This window comes from Fusarium keratoplasticum, chromosome 9, assembly GCF_025433545.1.
Source record: "Fusarium keratoplasticum isolate Fu6.1 chromosome 9, whole genome shotgun sequence".
Classification (NCBI taxonomy): Eukaryota; Fungi; Ascomycota; class Sordariomycetes; order Hypocreales; family Nectriaceae; genus Fusarium; species Fusarium keratoplasticum.
The window spans coordinates 2,608,117-2,631,919 of NC_070537.1; the positions used below are offsets into that span (position 1 = coordinate 2,608,117).

Sequence of the window (23,803 nt, forward strand, 5' to 3'; positions counted from 1 at the left end):
CATCATGCTCTAATCGGATGGGAGGCAATCCAGGCATCGTCTGGCAATTCACCATTGACCGACGAACCGATGCGGAAAGTCACCAAGTGACACAAAAACACGAACTCAACATGCAACTCTGATCCACGCCAAGATCGAAAGGGTCTGAGTATGCAAATGAGTACAGGAGAAGTGATTGGGAATAGTCATAACCCAGATGTGACTAGTCTTGAAGAGGAGGAATCACGCCAGCCTTTCCTGTCTGGGCCCTTGGGGGAGCAGGAAATGGCAAACGACGAGGCTCTTTGGGAAACGATATCTTTGAAGCGATACCCAAATAACGCGAAACGAGGATGATATATAGTATTTCTATGTAGTGTGCATTCACCGCCGGTGTTTGAGATGATCTGAAAGAGGAGGGTAGTGGAAAATGAAATCAAATCAAGATAAAAATCAACCCATTAGACGATCTTTCCCTATATCAGTGCCGTGATTGTAGTTCGCCTTAAACATGCGGTATCAAAGAAGTCATCATCGTATTCAGGGGGAAGGGTACCTCGTAGAATAGGAGCATACAGTTGCCTGCCTACCTAATCAACAAAGCAACAGTATCAAGAAGGGATATACATCCACGTTAGAAAGGGCTTCATCAACCCACTCCTTGTCCAGTTTGTAGTGAATCCTTCATCTCGTGAATTCAACGCCATGGTTGCCACCTATAAAGGTCGTGCCTCATCTCGTATGCATCCGCCACGACGGGCCTCAGTACAGGATAGAACCATGGCGTCCTCGGCTCATGCGAGAGAATCTCCAAACCTGTAAGAATCACAGCTACGTGATACAGATCGAACCGGGAGAGTCGAGTATGGGGTAGTCGTTGGTTTATTCTACTGATCAGACAGTCTCCTCCGGCTAACAATGACCCACTGACATCAGCTGCGACATCTACCACACGAAACATGTACGCTTCATATCGTCCAAAGATCCCATCCATCCCATCATATCATTACAATGCCTTGTTTCTTCCGTGACAACAAATGGTCTCCATGCAGACGTTCACGAACAGTAGATCGGGGGAATACCTTCCCTTCAGTCATCATCCACAGAAACATCAGCAAGCCAAAAGCGCCCGCGGGGCGAGGGGGCAGCTCTCCTCTCAAGTCTCTTCTTCATCCTCGTCTTCATCATCTTCCTCATCGTCTTCGTCGTGGGAGCCTACAGACAAATCATGTCAGTAACGGGCAACGGCCCTATGCTACAAATCAAGCGCGTATTGGTCCCAAATACCATCGTCACTATCGCTGTCTGGATCCCCCTCATCCGGAGTGTAGTGTACAACCACCTTGGGAATCATCTCGCCGACAAAGTGCTTCCAGTCAGGGCCGGTGTACTCCATGGCGTTCTTGTTGTCAGCCTGGAAGTTGACTGGGGACTTGGCAGGTCGTGAAAGCCATTGCTGTTGGGGGCAGCTGATTTTGATGTGATGTAGGTCAAGGTTCGGGACGTCCTTGAGTCGTTCGAGGAACTTGGTCCAGAAGCTGACCTTCGGGGGAGGACCTGTCGAGTCTTTCGGGAGGCGCCGAGTAAGTATCACTTTATGCATCTCCAACCGTTGAAGGGTCGGAGCGAACTTTGCAAGGGCTTCCAGCACTCGACTTGGCGATACGCTCATCATGCCCAAGTTGAGCTCTTCGAGCAAGGGGAAAGAAGGCGGCGGTGTTGGTGGGACGCCAGATGGCACGCTTGGTGCGGATGCTGCAGGGTTCGCCGAAGCCCCGGATGTTGAAGGGGTTGAAGTCTGACCGAGCCATCCGAGAAGAGCTCCTGGTCCAGTGTCGCTGCCCTGGGTTTCGTTGATGCGCAGGTGCTTGACATTCGTGACCTGGAGCAAGAACCGGCGCAGGTTTGCATCCGAAAAGGCGGCTGAAGGGTAGGCCGAGAAGCCATCATCGCCGGTCAAGTAAACATCCAGATGAAGCTTCTCCAAGTTGTTCAGAACCGGGAACACGGATGCTTCCATGTATGAAGGCATGTTAAATGCAAGGTCGCGCAGGTGGTTTCTAGAACGAGACATGTATTCGATGCCTCTTGGTCGAGCCCCAGCCTGGCCAAGGGCAAAGAGAACGGAACTGAAGACAGTGCTGCCGTACGCAACAGTGATCTCAGGGCCCCATGTGGTCTGGTTAGGACGAGTTCCGGTTTCGTTGAATGCTGTTGTCGAGCCATAGCTGGTCCACTGCCTATAGGGACCATCTCGGGTTCGGCGAGTCGAGTTAAAGTCGCGAAAGACAACATCCTCAAGGTGCTTCAAGTTGCGAAATGCCTCGGCAAGCATCTCGCGGTGATACCCATTGCTAAGGAGTGTGAACTGTCCGGTATAATGCTCTGCCAGACGCAGACTCTGGGGGTCGTTGCCACGGATGTGGGGGACTTGAGGGAAACGGTCCAAACCGATGTGCACCTTGCGGAGATGGCGACTGAGACGGCTCTTGGAGATATCGATCAAGGCCTGGAGACTTTCCTCCGAGATCATGAATTGCTTGCGGGTGAAAAACTCATTGGTAAAGGACGTGTAGAGAGCCTGCTCCATGGAGCGGCACAACAGGCGGACCTTGCCAAGGTCTGGGGTGGTGAGAAAGTGGGTGATACGTAGAAGGACCTCCAGGGGAATTTTCTGGATAGGAGAGCCAGCAGTTGCAGGATCCAGTGTAGTTGAGGCACTTCCGTCCGTCATGACGGTGTCTGGATCAGCCATGACGAGATGTGTCTTGGATGCTGCTGACGTCTAGGTTGCGGCCAAGATAACGTTGGTGGGAGGATAGAGTAGAAGGCTGAAGAAGGGATGCGAAGGCCTTTTAATTATCGTTCTGGGGCTGCCACAGTCTTAAACAAGCTGGTCGCAGTAGATATAGTGGTTGGCCAAAGGTGCTCGTGAATGCCCGTACCCAGCTCAACAGGCAGCAAGCGAGGCAGTCGATCCACCCGCTTCTCATCGGTTAGCGACTATCCAGTAAGCGTAGGATAGATGAGCGGTGTCTTACCAGATTAGGCAATCACCCTGTCTGTAGAATGCGTGGATAACAAAGCTGTATACTCCAGACGGAGTGTTGTTTGTTGGTGAACAAGAGATGGGGGAGACGGAGAACAAAGAAATTGCGGCACAGGGCGTGATGTTGAGACGGAAGGTGCGCGGGAGGTGCACCTGCACCCAGGCGTGTTGTCCCGCTGAGCCAAGGGGCCTCAGCCCAGTGAGACAGCCCCTCGCTAACCCCAGGGGGGAACTGGATTGGTGGAGCAGGGGCTATGACGACGTTCGCAGTTGGGGCCAGTCCAGAGGGAATTGATCGGGTGTTATCTTGCGACAGCGAGGAAATTGATGTTGGATCTTAACTGTCTCGTTGTATGGCAAAATGTATGTTTTTGCGCTGATGCGCTATTCGTGAATGCTCAATGTTCTCTGTGCAACATGGGCAGGCAACTAACCTCGACAGTCCCAACCACGGCCGGAGTTGAGCTTAGATATGAATTGCGAGCAAGGTGTCTCTGTTGACCAACATTTGGTGATCTCACTTCGCAGGGTTAGACTCTATATCGCCATTCATCCTTGACTCTCCAGGCTTCAGGACCCAGAGATATCTATCGCATTCGAGCCATGACTCAAAAAACAGGCAACAATTCCCACTTAAAGCGTTTAATTGAATCCACGTGATGTCGTGACATTCTCGTGTGGGGTATTAACCCTTGTGGCGCGTGCTGGTGCCTAGAAGCGCGTCATGCTCTGGAGGAAGGAGCTGAGCTGAGGTTAATTGGGAGAGGGTCAGTGACAGAATAAGTCAAGCACTTCAACTGAAGAGATGTCAGTTTTCTGGAGAAAAGCGCGGTCGAAAGTCCTCAGAAAAGCAATTGAGTGTTGCTAGATAAACATGATACGGTTAATAAAAATATGCATAACTTAATCCTTGACTTTTGAGCTTAACTTCGCTTCAAAGAAGTCTCAGCATCCATGATGTCTTCAGATTTTCTTCAGCCAAATACGCCTCGCTTCCAAGTGGGGGGTTTCAGCCTGGATCGTACCTTCCCTCTAAGCTTGAGCTGGGGTACCAACTGAGCTGCTTCACTTGAGCGCAGTTGACTTTAAAATAGGAAGGCACCTCCCACCCTCATTCCCATCCACCTCTCAATTCTCCTCTGCATCTTCTCCTCTTACATCTCACTTTTCGCATCGCCTCAACACCAATCGTTTCCCCCCCGTCAGCCGCATCTCGCGCAATTAGCCAAGGATTTTCTCCCCTACTCGGCGATTGCTCGATCCGGTCTGTTATTGTTGGCAGTTGGTATGACGCCGCAGCTCTCAGCCCCTAATTTCGCCCCCACAGCAAGACTAACACAGCCCGTCATAAAGGCCTGCCCTCGTCTGAGCTCAGCTCAAGAACAGCTCGACCTGACCATCTCACTCTTTCGCATCACGTCACCCCTTTCCCCAAACCCTTTCTTTACCAACTTTCGCGAAAATGCCCCCCAGGCGACGAGCCGCTGCAAAGCCTCCAGCTGATCCGCCTTTGGACGGCTGCGCAATTGCATTGAGCGGCAAGTTTGACGACATTGACCACAACCACTCCTCTCTGGAGACTGTCATCCGTAAGCATGGCGGAACTGTCACCAGAAGCGTCACCAAGGCCACAACCCATGTTGTTTGCACAGAGTACGACTTCAATGCTGGAACAACCAAGATCGCAGCTGCCAAGGCCAAGGATCTTCCTTGTGTCAACCCCTCTTGGATCGTCGATACCGACGACAAAGGCACCAAGCTAAATGCGGACGACTACACTTGGTCCGCTGCCCCAAAGACTAACGGCACCAAGACTGCCACCAAGGCTGCTCCCAAGGCTGCCACCAACGGGACCAAGTCTCGAAAGAGAGCCTCCAAGGCTGATGATGAGGAAGAGGAAGAAGAGGAGGAGGAGGAGCAGCCTCGAGCCAAGCGATCCAGAAGTGCCACTGCTGATTCCAAGACGACCAAAGCTGCCAAGGCTACTGCTGCCAAGGCTACTAAGGCTACCAAGGCAAAGACCGCCAAGGCCTCCAAATCAAAGGCTGCAGTCAAGGACGAGTCTGAGGAGGAGGAGGAGGAAGATGTCAAGATGGATGAGAAGACCAAGGAAGACAAGGTTGTCGCTGAGGGTCAGTTCATCAAGAAGAAGGACGTCAAAATCCCTCTTGATGAGTTCTGCACTCTTCCCACGTACGAGGTCTACGTCGACCCTGACTCAGGCATGATCTACGACGCCTCCCTGAACCAGTCCAACTCGTCCAACAACAACAATAAGTTTTATCGCATTCAGGTCAGTTTTCCATCTCCGTCTGCCCAACTTCGTCTAACACTGTGACAGATCTTGAAGGATCCCAAGGGTTCAACCTTCAAGACTTGGACTCGATGGGGTCGTGTCGGTGAAGGTGGCCAGAAAGCCGTTTTGGGAAATGGCGCTCTCGCCGATGCTATCAAGCAGTTTGAGAAGAAGTTCAAGGACAAGTCAGGTCTCTCGTGGGAGAACAGAGGCGATAACCCCAAGCCTGGCAAATACGCTTTCATTGAGCGCAGCTACGACCCTGACTCTGACGACGACGAAGATGAGGAGGATGCCAAGGCAGTCAAGAAGGAGGGTGACGAAGATGAAACACCCGCCCCTGAGTGCACGCTGGAAAAGCCCGTCAAGGAGCTCATGGAGCTCATTTTCAACCAGCAATACTTCCAGGCGACCATGACATCGCTCAACTACGACGCCAAGAAACTTCCTTTGGGCAAGCTGAGCAAGGCAACCATTACTCGTGGTTTCCAGCAGCTCAAGGATCTCGCGGCTCTCCTGGATGATCCTACTCTCGCTGCCAGCAAGTGGGAAATGAGCATGTCAGAGGCAACTGAGCATCTCTCCAACACCTTCTACACCGTGATCCCACACGCCTTTGGCCGTAACCGACCGCCTATCATCCGAGACAACTCGATGCTCAAGAAAGAAATAGAACTTCTGGAGAGCTTGTCTGACATGAAGGATGCCGCCGACATCATGAAGATTGATCGCAAGACCTTGGATACTGTCCATCCTCTTGACCGTCAATTCCAGGGCCTTGGCCTCGAGGAGATGACACCCTTGGACCGCAAGAGCAACGAGTTTGTCCACCTCGAAAACTACCTCAACGAATCTCGTGGCGCCACCCATCACATGAGCTACGAAGTCCAGGATATTTTCCGTATTGAGCGCCAGGGCGAGACTCAACGCTTTGACAACTCAGAGTATGCCACGATCAAGTCTGACCGTCGTCTCCTCTGGCACGGCTCGCGATGTACCAACTTTGGCGGTATCCTTAGTCAGGGTCTGCGAATTGCGCCTCCCGAAGCCCCTGTGTCTGGTTACATGTTTGGCAAGGGCATTTACCTAGCCGATATGTCGTCCAAGTCGGCCGGCTACTGCTGCTCGTACATCTCCAACGGTCATGCTCTTCTGCTCCTGTGTGAGGCTGAGCTGGGTGATCCCCTTCAGAAGCTGACACAAGCCGACTATGACGCCGGTGACAATGCCAAGGCCAAGGGCATGCACAGTACATGGGGACAGGGTAACACAGGTCCAAGCAAGTGGGTGGACGCTGGTTTTGTTCATGAGAGCCTCAAGGGCATCAAGATGGTAAGTTTCCTCGAGTCTTTTCTACACGCCTTGCCTCTAACGATGAATCACAGCCCGATACCAAGGTCAAGCCAGGCCCGACTAATGTTAAGAACGCCTCTCTGTATTACAACGAGTACATCTGCTACGACATCGCTCAAGTCAAGCTGCGCTATCTCCTTCGCGTCAAGATCTAGAAGACCTAGTCTGTCTAGATGGCAAGTTTTGATCCTCGCCAAGTTGGAGGGCTTTTGGGCGCTTCAATGGAGTTTCGGGCGTTTTGATGACAACAGGTTGTGGGTGTTGATGGTGAGCATTATCCCGTGTGGGATTCCCTAGCGACCTGGGTCTATCTGTATCTTGGAGTTTTCTTGTTTTCGCGTCGGCGTACCAGGCGGTGAGTTTGGTCAAGGCAAAAAGCGGTAATGTCCCGAAGAACAAGTTGTCGGTCTACAGATGACAGGACGTTCTGGCGATTTACTTGATGACGGCAATGTGGCCCTTGTATGTAGAGTCGTTACGTATCCAGACCTGCAATAAACATTTTACCCGTACGGATGCCAAGATGAGGCATATATATGAGTGAGTTGAAGACCATGATTGTTCGTATTCATCGCTAAAAACACCCATCTCGACACCAATGTATATATCCATGATGCACACCTTGGTATATCCTCCACATTCTCTCAAGAATTTGCCAAAAAGGACAAGATCATCCATCACATCCAACGCATATGCTCCTATGCAAAAAAGTTGATAACCCAAGAGCCACCAGGAGGTTCGCCCAAGCCATGAACCAAACCACGCAGATGACCTTGCGTCTCTAAACCAAAGGCCATATCATGTTCATATCCATCGACATCATGTTTCCTCCAACAAAATAGACGCCAAAGCGCCAAAGCACTAAACAAAAAAGCAGCAAACACAAAAACAGCTATGGGGGTATAATAAAAAAAGATTTCAACCAAGACCCATGAACTCGTTCTGTCGCAAGAAACTAGACGCCAGCTCGTCGCCTCCATGTTCGGCCGCTTCCATCCAATGAACGGCAACACACATCAGTCCCGGGTCGCTCCTCACGTCGTTCTCCTTGCCGTCGCCGCCTCCGCTCGAGAAGCCCGAACCACGGGAGCCGCCTCCGTTGCCGAGGCCGTGACCACCACCGCCTGGTCCACTACCACTCAGGCGGCTACGCTCGTTGCGGCCATACTTGTCCATGACGGTCTGCTTGAACACCTCACGAGGCTTGGAGAGGGGGAGAGTTGTCCGCTCAACGTACTCGGGGTTGGACAGGTAGAACAGCGCCAGTTCACGCTGTGCTGTCGGGTCTCCTTCCTTGGCCGTGATGGCCCACATCTTGCCAGCATCGTCTAGCTTGTAGGTTGTAGAGGGTGGCGGGGGAGTGCCGGTTGAAGATTGAGGCACATCTGGGATCGTGTTATCGCTGGGCTTTCGCACATGAGTGTGCGCGGCGACAACTTCATCCGCCATCTCCACCATAGTTCGGCAGACCTCTCCCTTAAGCTTGAGGGCCGCCAACGCCGTGTTCCAGAAGGCCTTGCCTCTCTCTTGCTTGTCTAGAACCGACGGCGGCACAAAAGATGCAATGAATTGCAAGTCACGGAAAAGGGACTTGGGTCGAATCGATGACTCTCGGAAGAGAGCCTGCAGTTCCTTGGTGATGACATCGGTGTTGATGTTTCCTCCTGACATGATAGATCGTGTCTCGGAGCTAGCCTGTCGTGGACCAAAGAAGGGGGTTTGAAGTTGAGACTGAAGTGCTTGAGATCGTCTCTCCTTGACATTGTCGATGGTTCCCTCCAGAGGCGTGGGACGGGCGTTTCCGTGCTCAGTCACAACACTCGAGCCAGCATCAGACCTATTCCATCGAGGCCTCTTTTGTCCATTTGACTGCAGCGCAGCGACAATGAGGTTCTCCAGCTCATGCAGGGCATTCAGTTTTGCGTAGGGGTTGGGATGGACGCAGAACATGTTGAGCAGTCGCTGATAAGCCTTCTTGAAAGGAAACTCGGACTTGTCCTCCTTTGCTGCTGACAGGCGCGGAGTCGAGTCGTTGGTAGCCTGTCCATCGTTGGTAACAATAGGAAGGCTCTCTGAGGTCTCTGACGCTCGCTCCGAAGTCGACTCCCCGGCTCCCCGCAGGTTGCCAAAGCTCTTCTTCTTCTCAATAACTCTGGGCCGTCCAGAGCTTCGTTTCTCCTTGATTTCGGATCGGCGTCTCGCTGCCCGGCGGTCCAGAGCATCCTTTCGATCGATGCACTGCTGGCCCAGGTTGTCAAACCACGCATCCGTCTCAGAACCTCGGGAGAAAACTTGGTTGCCGAGGTCAGAGAGCAAGAGACTGACGAGGGATTGTCTCAGCTCGCCCAGGAAGCGAGTCTTTTCGTCGTCAGCACGCTGCTGCTGGAACACCGTCTCATTGGAGGACGCCGACGTTCCTGGGCGTCCAGTTGAGTAGCTGGCGGTGGAGGGCGCAGTGCCATGTTGCAGGGGGTGAGAAAAGGTTGTAGAGAGATTCGTCAAGCTCGTGGTGGGCGAGTATCTGGATGCACCGGAGCTTGGCGACATGACGGGCTGGAAGGGTGACCAGAAGGTGCTGGCCGAGTCGATAGTATGAGCTGGTGATGCTCGGTCAAAGTACTCTTGCCCGTCGAGAATATCAGACAAGGCTGAGCTCGCCCGTGGCATGCTCTGTCGTACCGAATCGAGCGACTGTTGGCTAGGGTTGTGCATCGACAACGCTCTCAAGTCTCTTGCCAACGAGTTTGGTCGGCTTGTTGTCGAGGGAGTAAACTTGCGATCGTGTTCGCTAATGACGCTTGCAGAATCATCTCCAGCCCATGACAGCTCACGCTCTCGAGCTCTTGCGCGGTCATAGCCTAGCTTGTCACGCTTGTACAGCTCGCTCGACCAGAGAACTGGGGCTTCTCGGATCGTCTCTCCCACGAGTCTCGAGATACACTTATCCACCTCATAGCAGAATCGATGGATTCTCTCCTCACCCATGCAGAAATTCTCAATACCGCGGCTCTGAAGCCAAGCGGCCGTTGCCTCAGCCGGGTCATCGCTGAGCTTGTTGGGTCCTCCCTGCTCTTCAGAAGCAGCAAGGAGATCCATGATTTGCGACTCGGTGCGGTAGAGGTATGACGAGCCTGGTCCTCGAGCCATATGAGCACGAGATCGCTGGAAAGAGTTCCAGCGCCTAGGCATGCCCATAGTCTTCAATGCCTGGCATATATCGCGACTATGGGCGTATTCTTTCGAGTTGCGCACATCCGTGACATACCACATCTTGTCACGCATGGCACGCACTCTCTTCATCATCCGGTCAATGATGCCTTCGTGGCGTTCCTGGCTCTGCTTGAGCCAGACTAGCCAGGCATCGTATTCTTCAATGGCAGATGCTGACCGCCGAATCGAGTCTCTAGGTCCACGGGAAAAGATGTTGATGAGTACCGCGAATCCATTCTCTCGGAGGGAAGGTGATTCCAGTGCATTCAGTTGGTTGAGGGTCTTCCAGTACTGATGAGATGAGACGAAATCAGCCAGTGCCTTGGACTGTGATGACGCTGCCTTCAGCATGGTGACAAGCACAGCTTCTGGTTGCTGGTCCTTGGGGTTTGGCTCAGGTACAGTTGAAGATTCCCGCTTGGAATCTATCTGGCCCATCTCTTTTCCAACTTGCTTTCTGTACGGGTTTCGACTGGCCATCGACCTCTCCGTAGTGATAATCTTGCTCTTTGACTTGTACCTCTTGAGTCCAGAGGCACGGTTGCTGAGCTGGGTCCGCCCATTCTCGGGTTCGAGGCTGCGAGGAATCTCATAATCTTCAACGAGCTTCAGAATCGAGTCGCGAAGTTGATGATAGTCCTTGTCAAGCTCTGGGCCGTCAGAAGCATCTTCCTCGTCCGTGTCGGTGCTTGACGAGTTCTCCTCATCGTCAAGCTCGTCGTCAGGATCAAACGTCATGTTTGTCGACAAGCTCTTCCCATCAGCTGAGATGAAGAGAACAACCCATCGCTCCGCACAGGGGTGAACAGATCCACGGACGGTGTCGGCGCCTAGGTTCTGGGTCATCTCGTGCAGGGCCAGGCGCAGGCGGTAACCGTCGTCCTCGTACTTGTTGAGGCGCCTCTGCATCTCCGAGTCCATTGCTGGAGGGGAATATCGCTGAGGAGTCACTGACGTCTGCTCATCCATGTACCCATCTCGAGTGGTTGTGTCACTAAAGACGGACGAGGCGCTGGTGCTGATGATCGAAGCAGTGTCAAAGTTATTCCGTGGGTTTGACATGGAAATGGGCTGTGAGATGGCAGACATGCCAGAGATGGAGGCAGGACCCGATCTGAAGCTGCCAGAGGCTGCTGACTGGGGCCTCCTCTCTGGGAATATGGCATTTACCAAGGTCACCAAATCTGCCGGGCTGATGACCAAATAAGGGTGAACCTCCTTGGTTTCCCTTAGGGATGTGATGGACCTTGCCGGGAGTAGCTTGGCGGCCGGTATCTTGGACTGTGATCCCTGGAATCGGGCGAGGATACTCTCCACATGACCCTTGATTTTTGGGGGCACTTCAACAGGGACGCAGGTCGCCGAAGGCTTCCCGCTCCACATGCTCGAGACGTACTCATGAGCCTTCATGGCAACCTTTTTGAGAATCTTCTCACGCGCATAGGGCGTGATGTGATACTCAGCCAGCATGCCATAGGACTCGGGGTGAATGATGACGCCCAAAAGGAAAACGAAAAAGAGACATCTCCAAACCAACCACCGGGAGGTGTTTTCGACGTACTTGTTGTCAAGCTTCTGGATGACAGCATTTCCAAGTTCCAAAAGTCCTTCAGGGATTCCAGTGGCATCTTCGTCATCGACCAACTCAAACAGCTGGTTCACTGCCCTCTCGTAAAACTCTTTGGCAGCGACCTCGTCCGAGTGGTTCCAGTCTGAGAGGTTGAATCGTGTGCCATGCTGATCCTCGGCTCGATCCAAAAGGAAGGCTCCGTCCTCGAGAATCTTCATCAGATACCATTCCATGTTAGACTTGCCCGACCAATCGCGCATGGCGGTCCAGATGTTGAGGACCGAGATGAGGAAGTGCTCGCCAGTGGATTTGGGCTCCGAGATCAGGCGTGCCAAAGCAGTGGACCAGATCTCGGTACGCCGCTGGTCCTCGGAGCTATCAGGTCCGGCAGAGTTGGCGAAGCAGGTGTGGATGAGGATCGAGAGGGGGTCGTGACGCTGAAAGGACAGTAATCGTTCAATATCCACGGCGGTGCTGCTTCTTCCGGACGCACTTGCGTGAGACCTTCCGGCAGATCGACCATGAAAGGGGAGAACGGATTCCACAGGCTCCAAACCTTTGTGATAAGTCAAGAACGAGTTCAACTCGGAACTTGACAGGGAACATATACGAGTGGCCAGGTAGTCCGGGTTCGTACGAAGCTGCGTGAGAAAGTCCATAAAGGTATCCCGGGCAGAGGCGGAAATGTCGTGCAGGAAGGGAGTAATGGTTTTGAGAGGACCAAGAGCAGCTGCCGAGTTAGTCGGAGTATCCAAACTTTCAGAAGAACCAATACCAGCCGAGGCGAGGCCCTCCATCTCGGGATCGAGAAGGGCGTAACGGCGGAGCTCGTCACAACTGTTGCGTACATCGTGAATGGCGTTGTAGAGGGCGGAAAAGTTCTCCTTGTCGTCCCGGCGGAAGCTGTCGACCAAGTTACGATGGGCTATCTCTCCACAACGGGTCAGACGGGCGCTGAGGGCCGTAGAAACCAAATTCCTCTGGAGTCGCAGACGGGTGTTGGCGCGCTTGCGCTCCTGGTACTTGGACAGTCGTACGAGATGGGCCAACTCCTCGAGGGTCGTGCTCTCGTTTTCGGGGGCCAGGTGCGGATTTGTATACTGGGAAACGTCCTGCAGAAGCTTGGGGAACGGCGAGGGGGCGTCTTCGTTCTTGGAGTCGGCGGGTTTCACGGTCGAATCGTCGGGAGCGTGTCGCGGGCTCGGCTGGCCAGGCATGTTGGGCTGTGCCACGATGGGCTTGCGGGAGGACATGGCTGGTGAGTGTTGTTGGGCATGGCCCCGATGGGCGTTGTCGTCGGAGCGTCGTAGTGGTAGGGTTTGCGTCGCGTTGTGAGCTGGGTTTGGGCTCGGAGAGCGGCGTCGACGAGTTCGGGGGGGTTGCACATGGATATCGATGTGCGGAGCGGGCGACGCCGAATCTTGCGCGACCGACGATGACACGGCTGTGCGGCGGCGAACTAGATCAGCACAAAGAACTACCTTGGAGGCTCATATGAGCCAGAGGACGAGAGAACCCTTGGTGGGTTCACAGTGGCGACGTCGGAGCAGACGTACTGGGAGAGGAGTGAACGCGGACGGGCGAAGACAAAGATCGTTGCATAGAAACCATGCTGAGCCCATAAAGGAACTCTACGTCGCAGCCGTACAGCTCCTATGGCAGCTCTCAACGAGGGGCTGCTCACGGGTCTGCCGGGCGAGTAAGTCGAGGCTGAAGGGTATTGGACGAGGTCGAGTCGAGTCGAGTCGAGTCGAGTCGAGTCTCGGTGGTCGTGCAAGCAATCAGAGAAGGTGTGCTAGGCCGGCCAGCAACTGATGGAGAAGGGCAAGGCGAGGTACTGTAAGGAGTGACAAGGCGCGCGAGGATCGAGTATAGCGCGTTCCAAACTGCAGCTCTGGCGTGGGAGGAACTGGGATGGATCGTATTACGGGGATTGGAGTCGCACGTCGGAGTCGCCCAAGACAAAACACAGAGAGGGACAGAAAGCGGAGGAGGAGGAGAAGTCTATGGTAGAGAGAGCAGAGCAGAGCAGAGCAGAGGGGAGGTAGGAGGAGGGGGAGAGGAGAGAGGAGAGAGGAGACAAGAAGGTGGGGGGAGAAGTAGCAGCAAAGCCCAACTTTAGGTGCGGTAGAAAGAGTGAGCAAGAGGGAGAGGCAACTGTAGGCCTCATAAGACAACAACAGGACAGCAACAAAAGGGGGCTCACGCTTCACAGCTGGCACCTGCTGGTTGCGCCGACTGCATAGAGGCAAAAAGAGTCGAATCGAGGTCGAGGGGGGGTGGTGGTCTCTTTCTCTTGGGCTGGGATAAGGATGGGATTCAATATGATGGGGTAGAGGTAGGCGTAGGCGGGAGAGAACAGTCAAGGTGGAGCATTCAGGTTCCCACGGAGCGGTACGTACCACGGGCGGAGCGGGCGGGCGATGCGCGCTAAGCCCCTCTCGGAGACGGAGACGCGGCAATGCGGGTGCGAGATTGAGCTACGATTGGGCCGCCGGGCCCCTGCTGCTGGCTGCGGGCCCGGTACCTGAGCCCTGTGCCATTCGCACGTGTCAGCCAGCGCCTGGGTCAGGTCGGGCCGGGTCTACGACCTTGCTTGGGCCTGAGAAAGCCCGGGGCAGGATGGACGAAAATTAGGTGAGTTGTGCGTTGGCAAGCGCTAGAATGGAGGGGGAAGAGAGAGAGAGAGAGAGTCGGTCGCTTAATTCTCGAGGCTGAGTTGGTCTTTCTGGGAACTCCCTTGTCTGTTGGTTTGAACAAAGTTGCTTCTTTGAGCGCATGCGCCGAGACAGAACCCATCCATCTGGTCGAGATTAGGTATGTAGACAAGGTGGAAATGTGATATGTACGCATGTGCTATCAATTAAATTGCTTAATACTAAATCATGCCCGTTCCTGGGTTGAGGCTTGTTCCTTTCATGACAACGAATGTAGGTACACCACAAAATCCACGTTGAAGATTTGCTGAGGTGGCTAATATGACTTGCAGACAAATTGATTGACACTATGAAAGAAGAAGCGAACAACAAGTCTTGTGCTACAGGACACACCTCCAGTCTCTCGTTGTCTCGACAAAAAGGAAAAAAAGGTACAGAGCAATAATGTGACTTTGGTGTGACTCTAGGCGCTGAGTTGTCACTGCAGAGGCCGCCCTTCGCTTCCTGATCAGCAGGAAGTCAAAAAAACGGACCAGACGTTTACTTCCACGAGTGACGGAGACGCAAAAAAACAAGTTTAGACGAGAAGGAATGATAGTAAAGAGAGAGGAAAAGACGGTAAGATGAGATGCATGCATGCCCCCGTGTTCGGATATTGGCTCTATGGATTATTGATTTGGGCCTGGGTAGGTAGGCACTGTAGGTAGGTTGTCGGGCATTTTACATCCCTTGCATTGGATGGCTGCACATGAAATTTCGTTGGGAGTTGAAAGGCTCAAGGTGCATTCTCGCGCATAATTACTACACCTCCATCCCATGATATCTTCATCTTAAACGCTGCACCGCACCGCCATGTGCCAGAAGCAAGTGCAAACATGACATGTTTCACTCCATGCTGTCCTGTACTGTACATGGCCATTAACAGTTCCCATCAACTCGCTACCTACAGCGCAGTACACTACAGTCACTACAAGCCCAGACCCTCCATCCTTCCACCCCCATCCCTCGGACCAATCTCGACGCACCACGCCAGTTCCCTCCATGCGAGGCAAAGACAACAAAGGTCTCTGTGCGTCCCCTCCCCCCATCACCCGTCAGCGAATGCCTTCTGCCAACGCACCAACGGGGCCCTTGCCCAATCATGCGCTACGCCGGTGCACACCACCCCTGGTCCCCTATGCAGAGAGTGCGCCGCTGCCCTCTGTCTCTCCCCAATCATCGGGTGCCAGAGCAGGCCTTCACAGGAAGAAAAAAATCTACAAAGTAACAAGCCTCCACCCCCCTCTCACCGAACATGCCCAGCCATTCAAATTTGTTAGACAGACCGACATGTTTCTGCTGGACGGTGCCGAGGGGTCCATTCCAGCCAGTTATGCAGCCAGAGCAAGCACAAGTTGACACTTGATGCAAGTTTACCGACACGGAGGCGATTATACTCAGCTCGGCTGGCCTCGTCCAGTTTGTTGTCAATCTCTCTGCTGGTCATCCTTTGGTCTGGTCTCGCCTTCTGTTGGTCATTCTGGCCCTGACCATCTTCGCCTTTCAACTCCACAGCCCAGCATCAGCCCAGATATTCCAGCCTCCTCTGCCTATCTCCCTCGTCCAGTCTTTCAGATGCAAGCGCATCTGTCATACATGCCTACCTATTCCCAGTCGTACCAGGTCCAGCCCCAAGGTGAGCCGCCCGCCCGGTGCGTTGGCCACTCTCCACCCTGCCCTGTCCGGCCGGTCCACCTTCTCGTCTCTTGTTTTTTTCCCAACAGTTCACGACGGCTTCAAGAAGACTATAGGCGGATGACCCTTGACCGCAACCAGCATAGGCCACCCCAGCTTTCCCCAGCATCTCCTCTTTGAGCCTCGGGCAGCTCGAGTCGTCATGACTCCTCATGCACGTCAGCCGCTCACAATTTACGAACTGGGCGCTTGACAGTTCGTTTTCGCTGGTATGGCGTGTTGTTCATCTCCAGCTCATCTGAGCCGCAGAGCCACCGACGTAACAAAGACCCCGTTTGCTGTCAACTCGGCTCATTCCATTCCTCAGAGTCAAACTGCTTGTGCGTGAGTTGTGCATGGTTCGCTCTCACTCACCACGTCACCTCATAACGCCCAGTCAGTACCAGGTAACTATGCTTTGCGTTGATGCTTGGACCAAGATCGTCTTCTGTCTGTTACTCCCTTCATCCATGTCATGTCATACAGCTTCAGGCCTCTTCAAGGACGTCCCTGCTCGTCCCATCCATACATCTTCATCGACTCGCCTGCTTTTGTCTACGTCCCTCACTGGCCAGATCCTGACCACTTCATCCTGGTTCGTGCAAGCCCTACTTCTAGAATCCTTCCTCCGAGCTGCCGAGGCGTTCGGCACTAACAAGCTGCGTCGACATTGCTCCGGCACATCTACTTGCACATCACTTCTCACATCATCTCGAGTGATACAAAACATCTTGAAATAACGCATAGATTCGTTCATGCATGAGACTAAGGTGAAGGAACTACATCTTCACCATAAACATGGGTATAATACAACCGCTATCCGACCATAACCTGCACCAATGTGCCATATAAGGCATGCAACCCCAACTGTCCATAACTCGTAGGACCCCGTATGTGCTTTCTGCTCATTTTTTGCTTCATGTACTCCATATAAGTATTTTCGCCCTTTTTTTAACGGTTTGGGATCTCCTTAGAATCCTCTCCCAAACCGAATATCAAAATCCTTCAGCACGCTCATGATACTCGCCGCTTCAACCTCGATGGGCATCATCGCCCCTTGAGGTGCTGGGCGGGCTCCGGCACGAGGAGTAGCCTTGAGCTTTGGCAGCCAGGAACCAATATCATCCGCCGCCTTGGAAAAGTTGCGGTGACTTGATAGTGTCTGGTATGCCTCGGCACAGCTAAGTCCCAGGCTGGGCAGACTGGGAAGAGAGATCTTCTCAGGCTTGGGTTGTTGGGACTTGCAGCAACCGCCGCCAGCTCCCTTGCCACCACAGCAGCCTCCAGAGCTGCTACCATCCTTACGGTTGAAGTTGGCGGCCATCAGGCGGCAGAAGAGACCAGACTTGGGATCAGCCTGGCACTGGGCACAGGTACCAGGTCCGTTGGGACCACAGCCTCGACGTTCAGATGATTGGTTCTGAGTCTGTGTCCGGCGAGGGAGCTTGACGGCACCATCGGCCGTCATCTCCATGGCTAGTGTAGGAGAAACAACATCGGTCTCTGACGGGGGAGGTGTCTGGACCTGCTGGGAGATGGGAGGAAGGGTATCATTTGGAGTCATGGCTGGGGTCGCCAGTGAGGTGTCTGCGCAGACGCAGTAGGTTCCGTCCTTACAAAACCCACATCCGTCTCTGAACGGCATGTTGTCTAGTGAAGGAACTTGGGAGGGAGCAGTGTAAGTGTCTTGGGTGACGTTGGTGGCCTTGCGAGAGTACATGGCGGTAAAGTCTGTCTCAGCCTCGTCATGGCTGGAGCGGTGCCTCTTCTCGCCGGAAATATCTCCAGACGGCGAGGCCGGACGCTTAAGGTCCTGAGATCGGTTGAGGGCGTCAGCCACCTCGCCGAGGCACTGGCAGCTAGATGTCAGACCGCACTTGCTGCAGCCGTTGGCGGCGGTCTTCATCACCTCTTCGGCACAGGCACATGGCCCGTTTGGGGAGCAGTTCCCGCAGGTGATGGCGGTATCATCATTTGATGCGTTGATGTCGAGGGTCTCAGGGGGAGAGATTATCTGGGAGATGGAAAAGGAATGACCCGACTGCCGGTCCGGGCGGCCATCGGGAAGACTGTGCCTCTGCGGCTGACTAGTTGGACTTTGAAGTCCATCAAACGGGTGGGAAGTGCTCATGCTCCGTGACTGGTAACCCGAGTTGAAGACGCCTTCATCTAGACGTCGCTTGAGGGTCTCGGCCTCGGTTTCAACCCGGATACGGTCCTGTCTTTCCCGGTCGAGCATGTTCTCGAGTAGCATGCATCGGGACCGGAAGGACTGGACATCAAGCTCGAGCTCGTGAATCTTGTCCTTGAGCTCCGTCTCCTGCTTCTCATGAGCCTCACGCTGCTGATCAAGCTGCTCCTCTAGCTCGCCGACTCGGGCGGCTCTCCTCTCCCGGAAGGCCCTCTGGGCTGCGCGGTTTTGGGCCTTGCGCTTGGTGGGTGGTGTGTCGGTGGCGGGCTTCCTGCCGGGCTTGGGCCTCGGAGGGATCACCCACTCCTTGGAAGTCATGGACATCTTGGGAGGCTCCGGCGGCGCCGGGTTGGGGCTGATTACGGACGACATGGCCATCTTGTTGATGGAAGGGAGAGCAGTGCGTTGTTGAGGTTGTGCGGGTGGAGGTGGCTTTGCACTCGGCTTAATGGAGAGAGGCGTCCTCTGTGGGGCAGTGGATGTGGCTGGTGAAGCCGGCCCAGGTGCGGCTGAGATAACACGAGGTCTTGCCGCGGGTGCAGGTGCGAGGACGGGAGTACCAGCGCCAGGGGAGTCGACAGCTTGACGCGGAGGAGATGGAGCGAGTGCTGGGCCTGTCATGGTGGGTGACAAAAGGCCTGATGTGGATGGGTGGCGAGTCCTTGTTTGTTATGTGTGTGTGTGGCGAGACCGGCGGGTCTCTTTTCGGTCGATCGGTCGTGATGAGCCAAATGGGGTTCGGAGTTCCGAGATGGGAAACTCTGGGGGAATAGGAAAAGTTGTCGTAATCGGACAAGTCGGCTTGGACGAATTGGATAATGCTCAGTCGAGTAAACGCGTCGTCAATTGGTGGTGAGGTGCTGTGTGCTGGCAGATTGCCGGATCAGATTGATAAGATGGGGGTCGTTCCTAGCTGTTGCAAGGCTGCAGAATGACCCAGGCAGGTCGTGGGTGCGGCTTCGGCTTCGAATTAGAGGCGCGGCTGGTAGCCAGAGAAGAGTCAATTTGACAGCGTGTTGATGGACCCATTCGTGACAGCGCAAAAGGAAAGAAGCTCAGATGTCGCAGCTGGTCATCAATTGGAATCACGATAAGAGGATGATGGATGGAGGAGGGGAAAAGGGAAGGGGAGGCAGCAAGAGGGAAATTGATCGTGGGGTGCGTCGCTACTTTTGTGCCCCGACCGCATCCGACGCCTGGGAAGCCAATGGTCCGATTCCAGGAGGCGATGGGTGGATCTGATCTGATTGATAAGATTTGATTGATAAAAATTTCGCATGCACCCACGGCGCCAGGCACAAGGGAAACCGCGCCAGGCACCCGCCCGTGCGGGTTTGGCAGGTCCAGCTCGAGCCACTCAACCGCCGAGTTGTGAGCTTACCAGCAATTACGACGGAGCACAAAAGCGGGTTTCTCGCACTCTGATTGCCGGCCAGGCCTCTCTGTCAGGCATCGAGTCGATGGGCGATGGGGTTTCGATGGGGACGTTTAATCAGTCATACGCAGGCGGCTCCGCCATCGCTGGCTGTGTCTCGACTTTTTTTCTGCGCCCCCACCTTCTGCAACCCATCATCCTTTGTGACCCCCAACAACGACTCAAGATGGTCCATTTTGAGCGGCGGTTTTTTACTTGATGCAACTAGGAGAGTTTCGGTATTTTGTTGGTGAGGGACGATCGATCGAAATGTAGTATTCCTGGTCCGAGTTTGAGCTGCCGTCGGTGTGTCTCTGGCGTCCAAGGTCTTTGGAGCGGAACTTCGGGATAACAACATCCCCACGATTCTCGGCTTGGCCCCACCTAGCAGACCCTTCTCAGCCTTCACCTTTCAGCTTTCTGGTATAAGCTTGATCCAAGGCCTCACCTGGAACAAGCCACCGGCGTTAGCCGGAGCATGCCCGGGCCATCTGAGCGACATCCGTTGACCCTGTGGTTGCGAGTGTCGTGGGAAGCAAAAAAATGCCGTGCAACCCAAGGGTTCTCGGAACTCCGACTTCGCTCCCACCACCCGCTTTGCAAATCCTGGCCGCGTGGTTTGCAGAACAGGGACTCTGGGCCTGTGCTCTCCCAAGGGTCAGAGACAATACCGGGCCCGCTCGCGTGGGAGGTCTTTTCCCAAAGACTGAATACCCTTTGTCGGGACTCTGAGAGGCCGGTCGTACGAGCTGCACCAAGGCTGATCCATGCCTCGAGCGACGCCTCCACGGAAATATCCCACGGCAGTACGGGGGTTGGACTGGTTCGTTATGGCGCTCAAGCTTGGGCATCTCATCAGGGTCTTCAAACTGCCAACGAGATCAGGGCAAGATGATGTGACAGATTCAACTGGTCGCGATGGGATCCATGGTCTGGCTTGGGCTTTTGACAGGCAGCACACGCATACATGCGTTGATGCACGCATGGCATGGTAAAGACGAGACGCCATCAAACCCTTTCGGCATAGTAGACGCACATCTCACGAGATGCCATGGGAGGTCACAGTCGACACCGATGCACACCGAGCTGGCATGCAAGCAGGCAACTCGTCTCTTTTTCCTCCCAACAAAGATTGTCGAATAGCGACCATCGTAGCATCTCCTTGTCTTCCCAAAGAGGAAATGTGTCGTCTCTCCCGCCTTTTCCCACTCCGACTTTATCCTCGGCAACCGATTCAAGGCCGGCTCCTCCAAACGTAATGCGTATCCGCTTCTTCGAGACTTTTTCTCTCCGACTCAATTCCTTTTTTTCCCTCCGCTTATCGCGCCCCCCCAAGCGCGTGGGATTCCGCCCAGGCCACCTCAGCTGCTTCAAACTCCACCGAGCTAAGCCTTTTGTCTCGAATCGTGCCTTCGCACGGAGCACACCTGAACACAACCAACAGTCAGTAGACGAGACCAATCAGAGGCTGAGGTATCGTTGTTCATCCCGCGGAATTGGAGAAGATGTTCAGGTGAGGTGGCCTTGACGGAGGAGGCATATTGAGCTGATTGTCGCCTCACTGGATCCAGCACGGTAAAAGACGTCAGCATAAGGTATCAGCTATTCGTCTTTTTTAAGACATTTAAAAAGTATAGTAAGGGTAATTAAATAGTAAATAACAGAGATCTAAAATCTACCTTGAATGAAGATATCTCTTGTAACAGTTTATCTCTGTTCCTCCACAGACGAGCAGCATTTGAGACTTAAAAGCTGTACTGTGCCGTCTCATTTTTTTCTTGACCGCGTGTCAGGGTGTTGGTTAGACGTACGAGTACGAGCCCACGAACTCCTCCACAGAGTATACGGATCTACCAATGATTCAAGGGTGCTCAAGAGCCAAGAGTGTTCGTTGCACCCTGGAACATCACGAGGTGTGACTTATGCCGAGTGGGAGGTCTTGACTCAGCAGAGGTTAGCACAACGGCACAAGTCCGGGGTTTATCGATAAGATAATCAGTAGCACCCCTTCCAATCATGGTTAGCGCCGCCGATAACGCTCATGCCGCCACGAAGCTCCTTCACCAATCCATGCCACCTCACCTCTAGTGCTCCAAGCATCGTGGGAGACAACTTACAGAGCACACCCACGACTCACCACCACCTACAATGGCCGCCGCGCCGGACCCTCTCGCCTCTTTCTCGGGCCTCGGGATATCTACCCCGTCCCGTGCTCCTTTCACCCTCTCCGGCTCCGACTCTTCCTCCTCCGTCGACGATGACGCCCCCCTGCCGTTCCCCGAGGCCCTACCGCGCGCAGACTTTCTTGCTCCGAACTTTCAACCGGCTGCATATCTCTCTGCACTTCCGAACCGACATCAGACCCTCGAGGATTTGCGCTCTGACTTGCGCGATCGGAGCGCAGCCATCAGCTCAGAGCTCCTTGAGCTTGTGAACTCGAATTATACGGCCTTTCTATCCCTTGGCAGCGAACTTCGCGGCGGCGACGACAAGGTCGAGGATGTCAAAGTCTCGCTGTTAGGTTTCCGAAGAGCGGTGGAGGAGGTCAAGGGTCGTGTATCGTCACGAAAAGAAGAAACCAATGCGCTCAACGATGAACTTCGTGGCGTGAGGTCAGCCATCGAGCAAGGCCGCAAGATGATAGAGCTCTCTGAACGATTAACATCTTTGGAGGAACGTCTGGCGCTGGACAGCATGCCAGCTTCCAATACCCAGCGAGATTGGGAAGACGACGAAAGCGAAGAGGAAGATGAGGACGAGGATGGGACACTTGGGAGCTCACCAACAAGACTGCTTTCTTCAGCACAAGAATGTAGTCGCATTGCAACGCTCACCGAATCTCTAGACCAGAACACACCCTTTGTGATCAAGATGGAGGAGCGCTTGACACGTTGTCGGAACACTCTGCTACTAGACTTGGGCAACGCACTAAAGCAGGCCAAAAAGGCTGGCGTGCATGGTCAGGACAGAGTTCTGAAATATCTTGCTATATACAGAGTGCTAGGCGCACAAGCAGATGCCATCAAGGCTCTTCGAGGCGGTTAGGAGGAGCTCACATAAAATCCAATAATGATACCCACGTCAAGCTGTTTTGTTTCATTCACGAGGTCGTCTATTCGGTAATATGACATATGATACAATAATACAAGCCCCGCGCTAGCATACTTTACATGATGCTCGACAAGGCCTCGGGGGTAATCTTCTCCTCTGCGTCCTTCAGCTTTCCGTTCAAGCTCAGGCCCGGCCCATTGGTCGTGCTGAGAATCACCTCGTGCACCTCCTTGTGCACCTCCTCTGAGATCTCGGCGCATTCGGCCTTGATCTTGGTCAACAGCACCTTGATGTTGGCCTTGAGCTGATCGGGTGTGTATCCCAGCTGGCCAATAGCCATGCGGATGACACCCTGCCTCTCACGGTAGTCCGCCGCACCAGCCGAGTCTCGCATCGACTTGACAACATCGGGAACGATGGTTCGCATTCGCTTGCTGGGCATGAGGCCCTTGGGACCGAGGATCTTTCCGAGACCGGCCTTGTTGAGGGCCTTTTCGCTAGCCTCGTGGCAGATGAGGCGGTCAAAGTTGATCTGCTCCTGGCGGATAGCCTCGAAGAGGGTCTCCTCACCGACGGCCACGGCTCCGGCGGCGGTGGCCTCGCGGGCAATCTCGCTGCCCTCAGGGCACACGACGGCGATCTGCCAGTCGCTCTGGACGGGGTGGGGGAGGCGGACGCTGTTCTTGATGACGGGGCCGTTTCGGGCTGTCTTGAGGTTGATGTGTAGCTCGTACTTGACCGAGGCGGGGGGTTGACCGACTTCGACGGCTCGGAGGACCCTGGATATGAGTTAGCACTGATATTGGGGTTGTCCTTGACTGAGGTCCAGTATCCCCAGTCCCCTCCACCCATTGCTCCCAACTAACCTCATAGCCTCGCATAGCGAATGTTGCGGAAAGTCCCTCTTGGTAAGGTTATGCCTCTTGAAATCCTTGGGAATCGGCCTCTTCTTCTTGGTTGTCTTTCTGATGCGGACGACCGAGGCATTGCGGACCTGCTGTGCGGCGGCGGCCGGTGCGAGGAATCGGGGTATCGTGGGGATGGCAGGCCGAGGAGTCTGGAGGAGGGACAGCCTGGCCATGGAGGCCAAGCAGCGGTCGATTGGCGCCATTCTGTGTGGGCAATTGAAGCTCCTGGCTGCTGGATATTGATGGTCGCGCAAAAAGTCGATGTTGAGCCACAGGCTTTGATGGTAGGCCTGGAAAGTTAGGCGCCAATTCTTATCGATAAGGTGGGGCCTTATGGGCACACTCAGTGGCAATGAGATAGTTACAACTTGACAATTGATGCAATGAGACAGCATTTAAGGAATCAAGCGAC

The 23,803-nt window shown here is 54.1% G+C and overlaps 5 protein-coding genes and 1 pseudogene across 6 annotated transcripts, besides 1 other annotated feature; 2 read left to right on the forward strand and 4 right to left on the reverse strand.

Annotated features, from left to right (window-relative positions):
• Window positions 1–1,135: 1,135 nt before the first annotated feature.
• On the reverse strand, window positions 1,136–2,764 carry NCS57_01171100 (annotated as a pseudogene). Its single transcript has 2 exons — window positions 1,267–2,764; window positions 1,136–1,194 (listed from the first exon to the last, which is right to left on the reverse strand).
• Window positions 1,136–2,764: a sequence feature.
• A 1,726-nt stretch (window positions 2,765–4,490) lies between these two features.
• On the forward strand, window positions 4,491–6,832 carry NCS57_01171200 (Poly [ADP-ribose] polymerase; the record flags this gene model as incomplete). Its single annotated transcript, XM_053061416.1, has 3 exons — window positions 4,491–5,321; window positions 5,370–6,656; window positions 6,710–6,832. 3 exons carry the CDS (start codon window positions 4,491–4,493, stop codon window positions 6,830–6,832), a joined length of 2,241 nt encoding a protein of 746 aa, XP_052909802.1.
• Window positions 6,833–7,595: 763 nt separating this feature from the next.
• Window positions 7,596–13,068, reverse strand: NCS57_01171300 (uncharacterized protein; the record flags this gene model as incomplete). Its single annotated transcript, XM_053061417.1, has 2 exons — window positions 7,596–12,901; window positions 13,014–13,068. 2 exons carry the CDS (start codon window positions 13,066–13,068, stop codon window positions 7,596–7,598), a joined length of 5,361 nt encoding a protein of 1,786 aa, XP_052909803.1.
• A 3,729-nt stretch (window positions 13,069–16,797) lies between these two features.
• Window positions 16,798–18,639, reverse strand: NCS57_01171400 (BZIP domain-containing protein; the record flags this gene model as incomplete). Its single annotated transcript, XM_053061418.1, has 1 exon — window positions 16,798–18,639. The coding sequence occupies one exon, from the start codon at window positions 18,637–18,639 to the stop codon at window positions 16,798–16,800; it is 1,842 nt and encodes a 613-aa protein (XP_052909804.1).
• A 2,941-nt stretch (window positions 18,640–21,580) lies between these two features.
• NCS57_01171500 (Conserved oligomeric Golgi complex subunit 2) lies at window positions 21,581–22,477 on the forward strand (the record flags this gene model as incomplete). Its single annotated transcript, XM_053061419.1, has 1 exon — window positions 21,581–22,477. The coding sequence occupies one exon, from the start codon at window positions 21,581–21,583 to the stop codon at window positions 22,475–22,477; it is 897 nt and encodes a 298-aa protein (XP_052909805.1).
• Window positions 22,478–22,598: 121 nt separating this feature from the next.
• Window positions 22,599–23,594, reverse strand: NCS57_01171600 (uncharacterized protein; the record flags this gene model as incomplete). The annotated part of the gene is made up of 2 exons (XM_053061420.1): window positions 22,599–23,262; window positions 23,350–23,594. The coding sequence occupies 2 exons, from the start codon at window positions 23,592–23,594 to the stop codon at window positions 22,599–22,601; spliced, it is 909 nt and encodes a 302-aa protein (XP_052909806.1).
• Window positions 23,595–23,803: the final 209 nt, after the last annotated feature.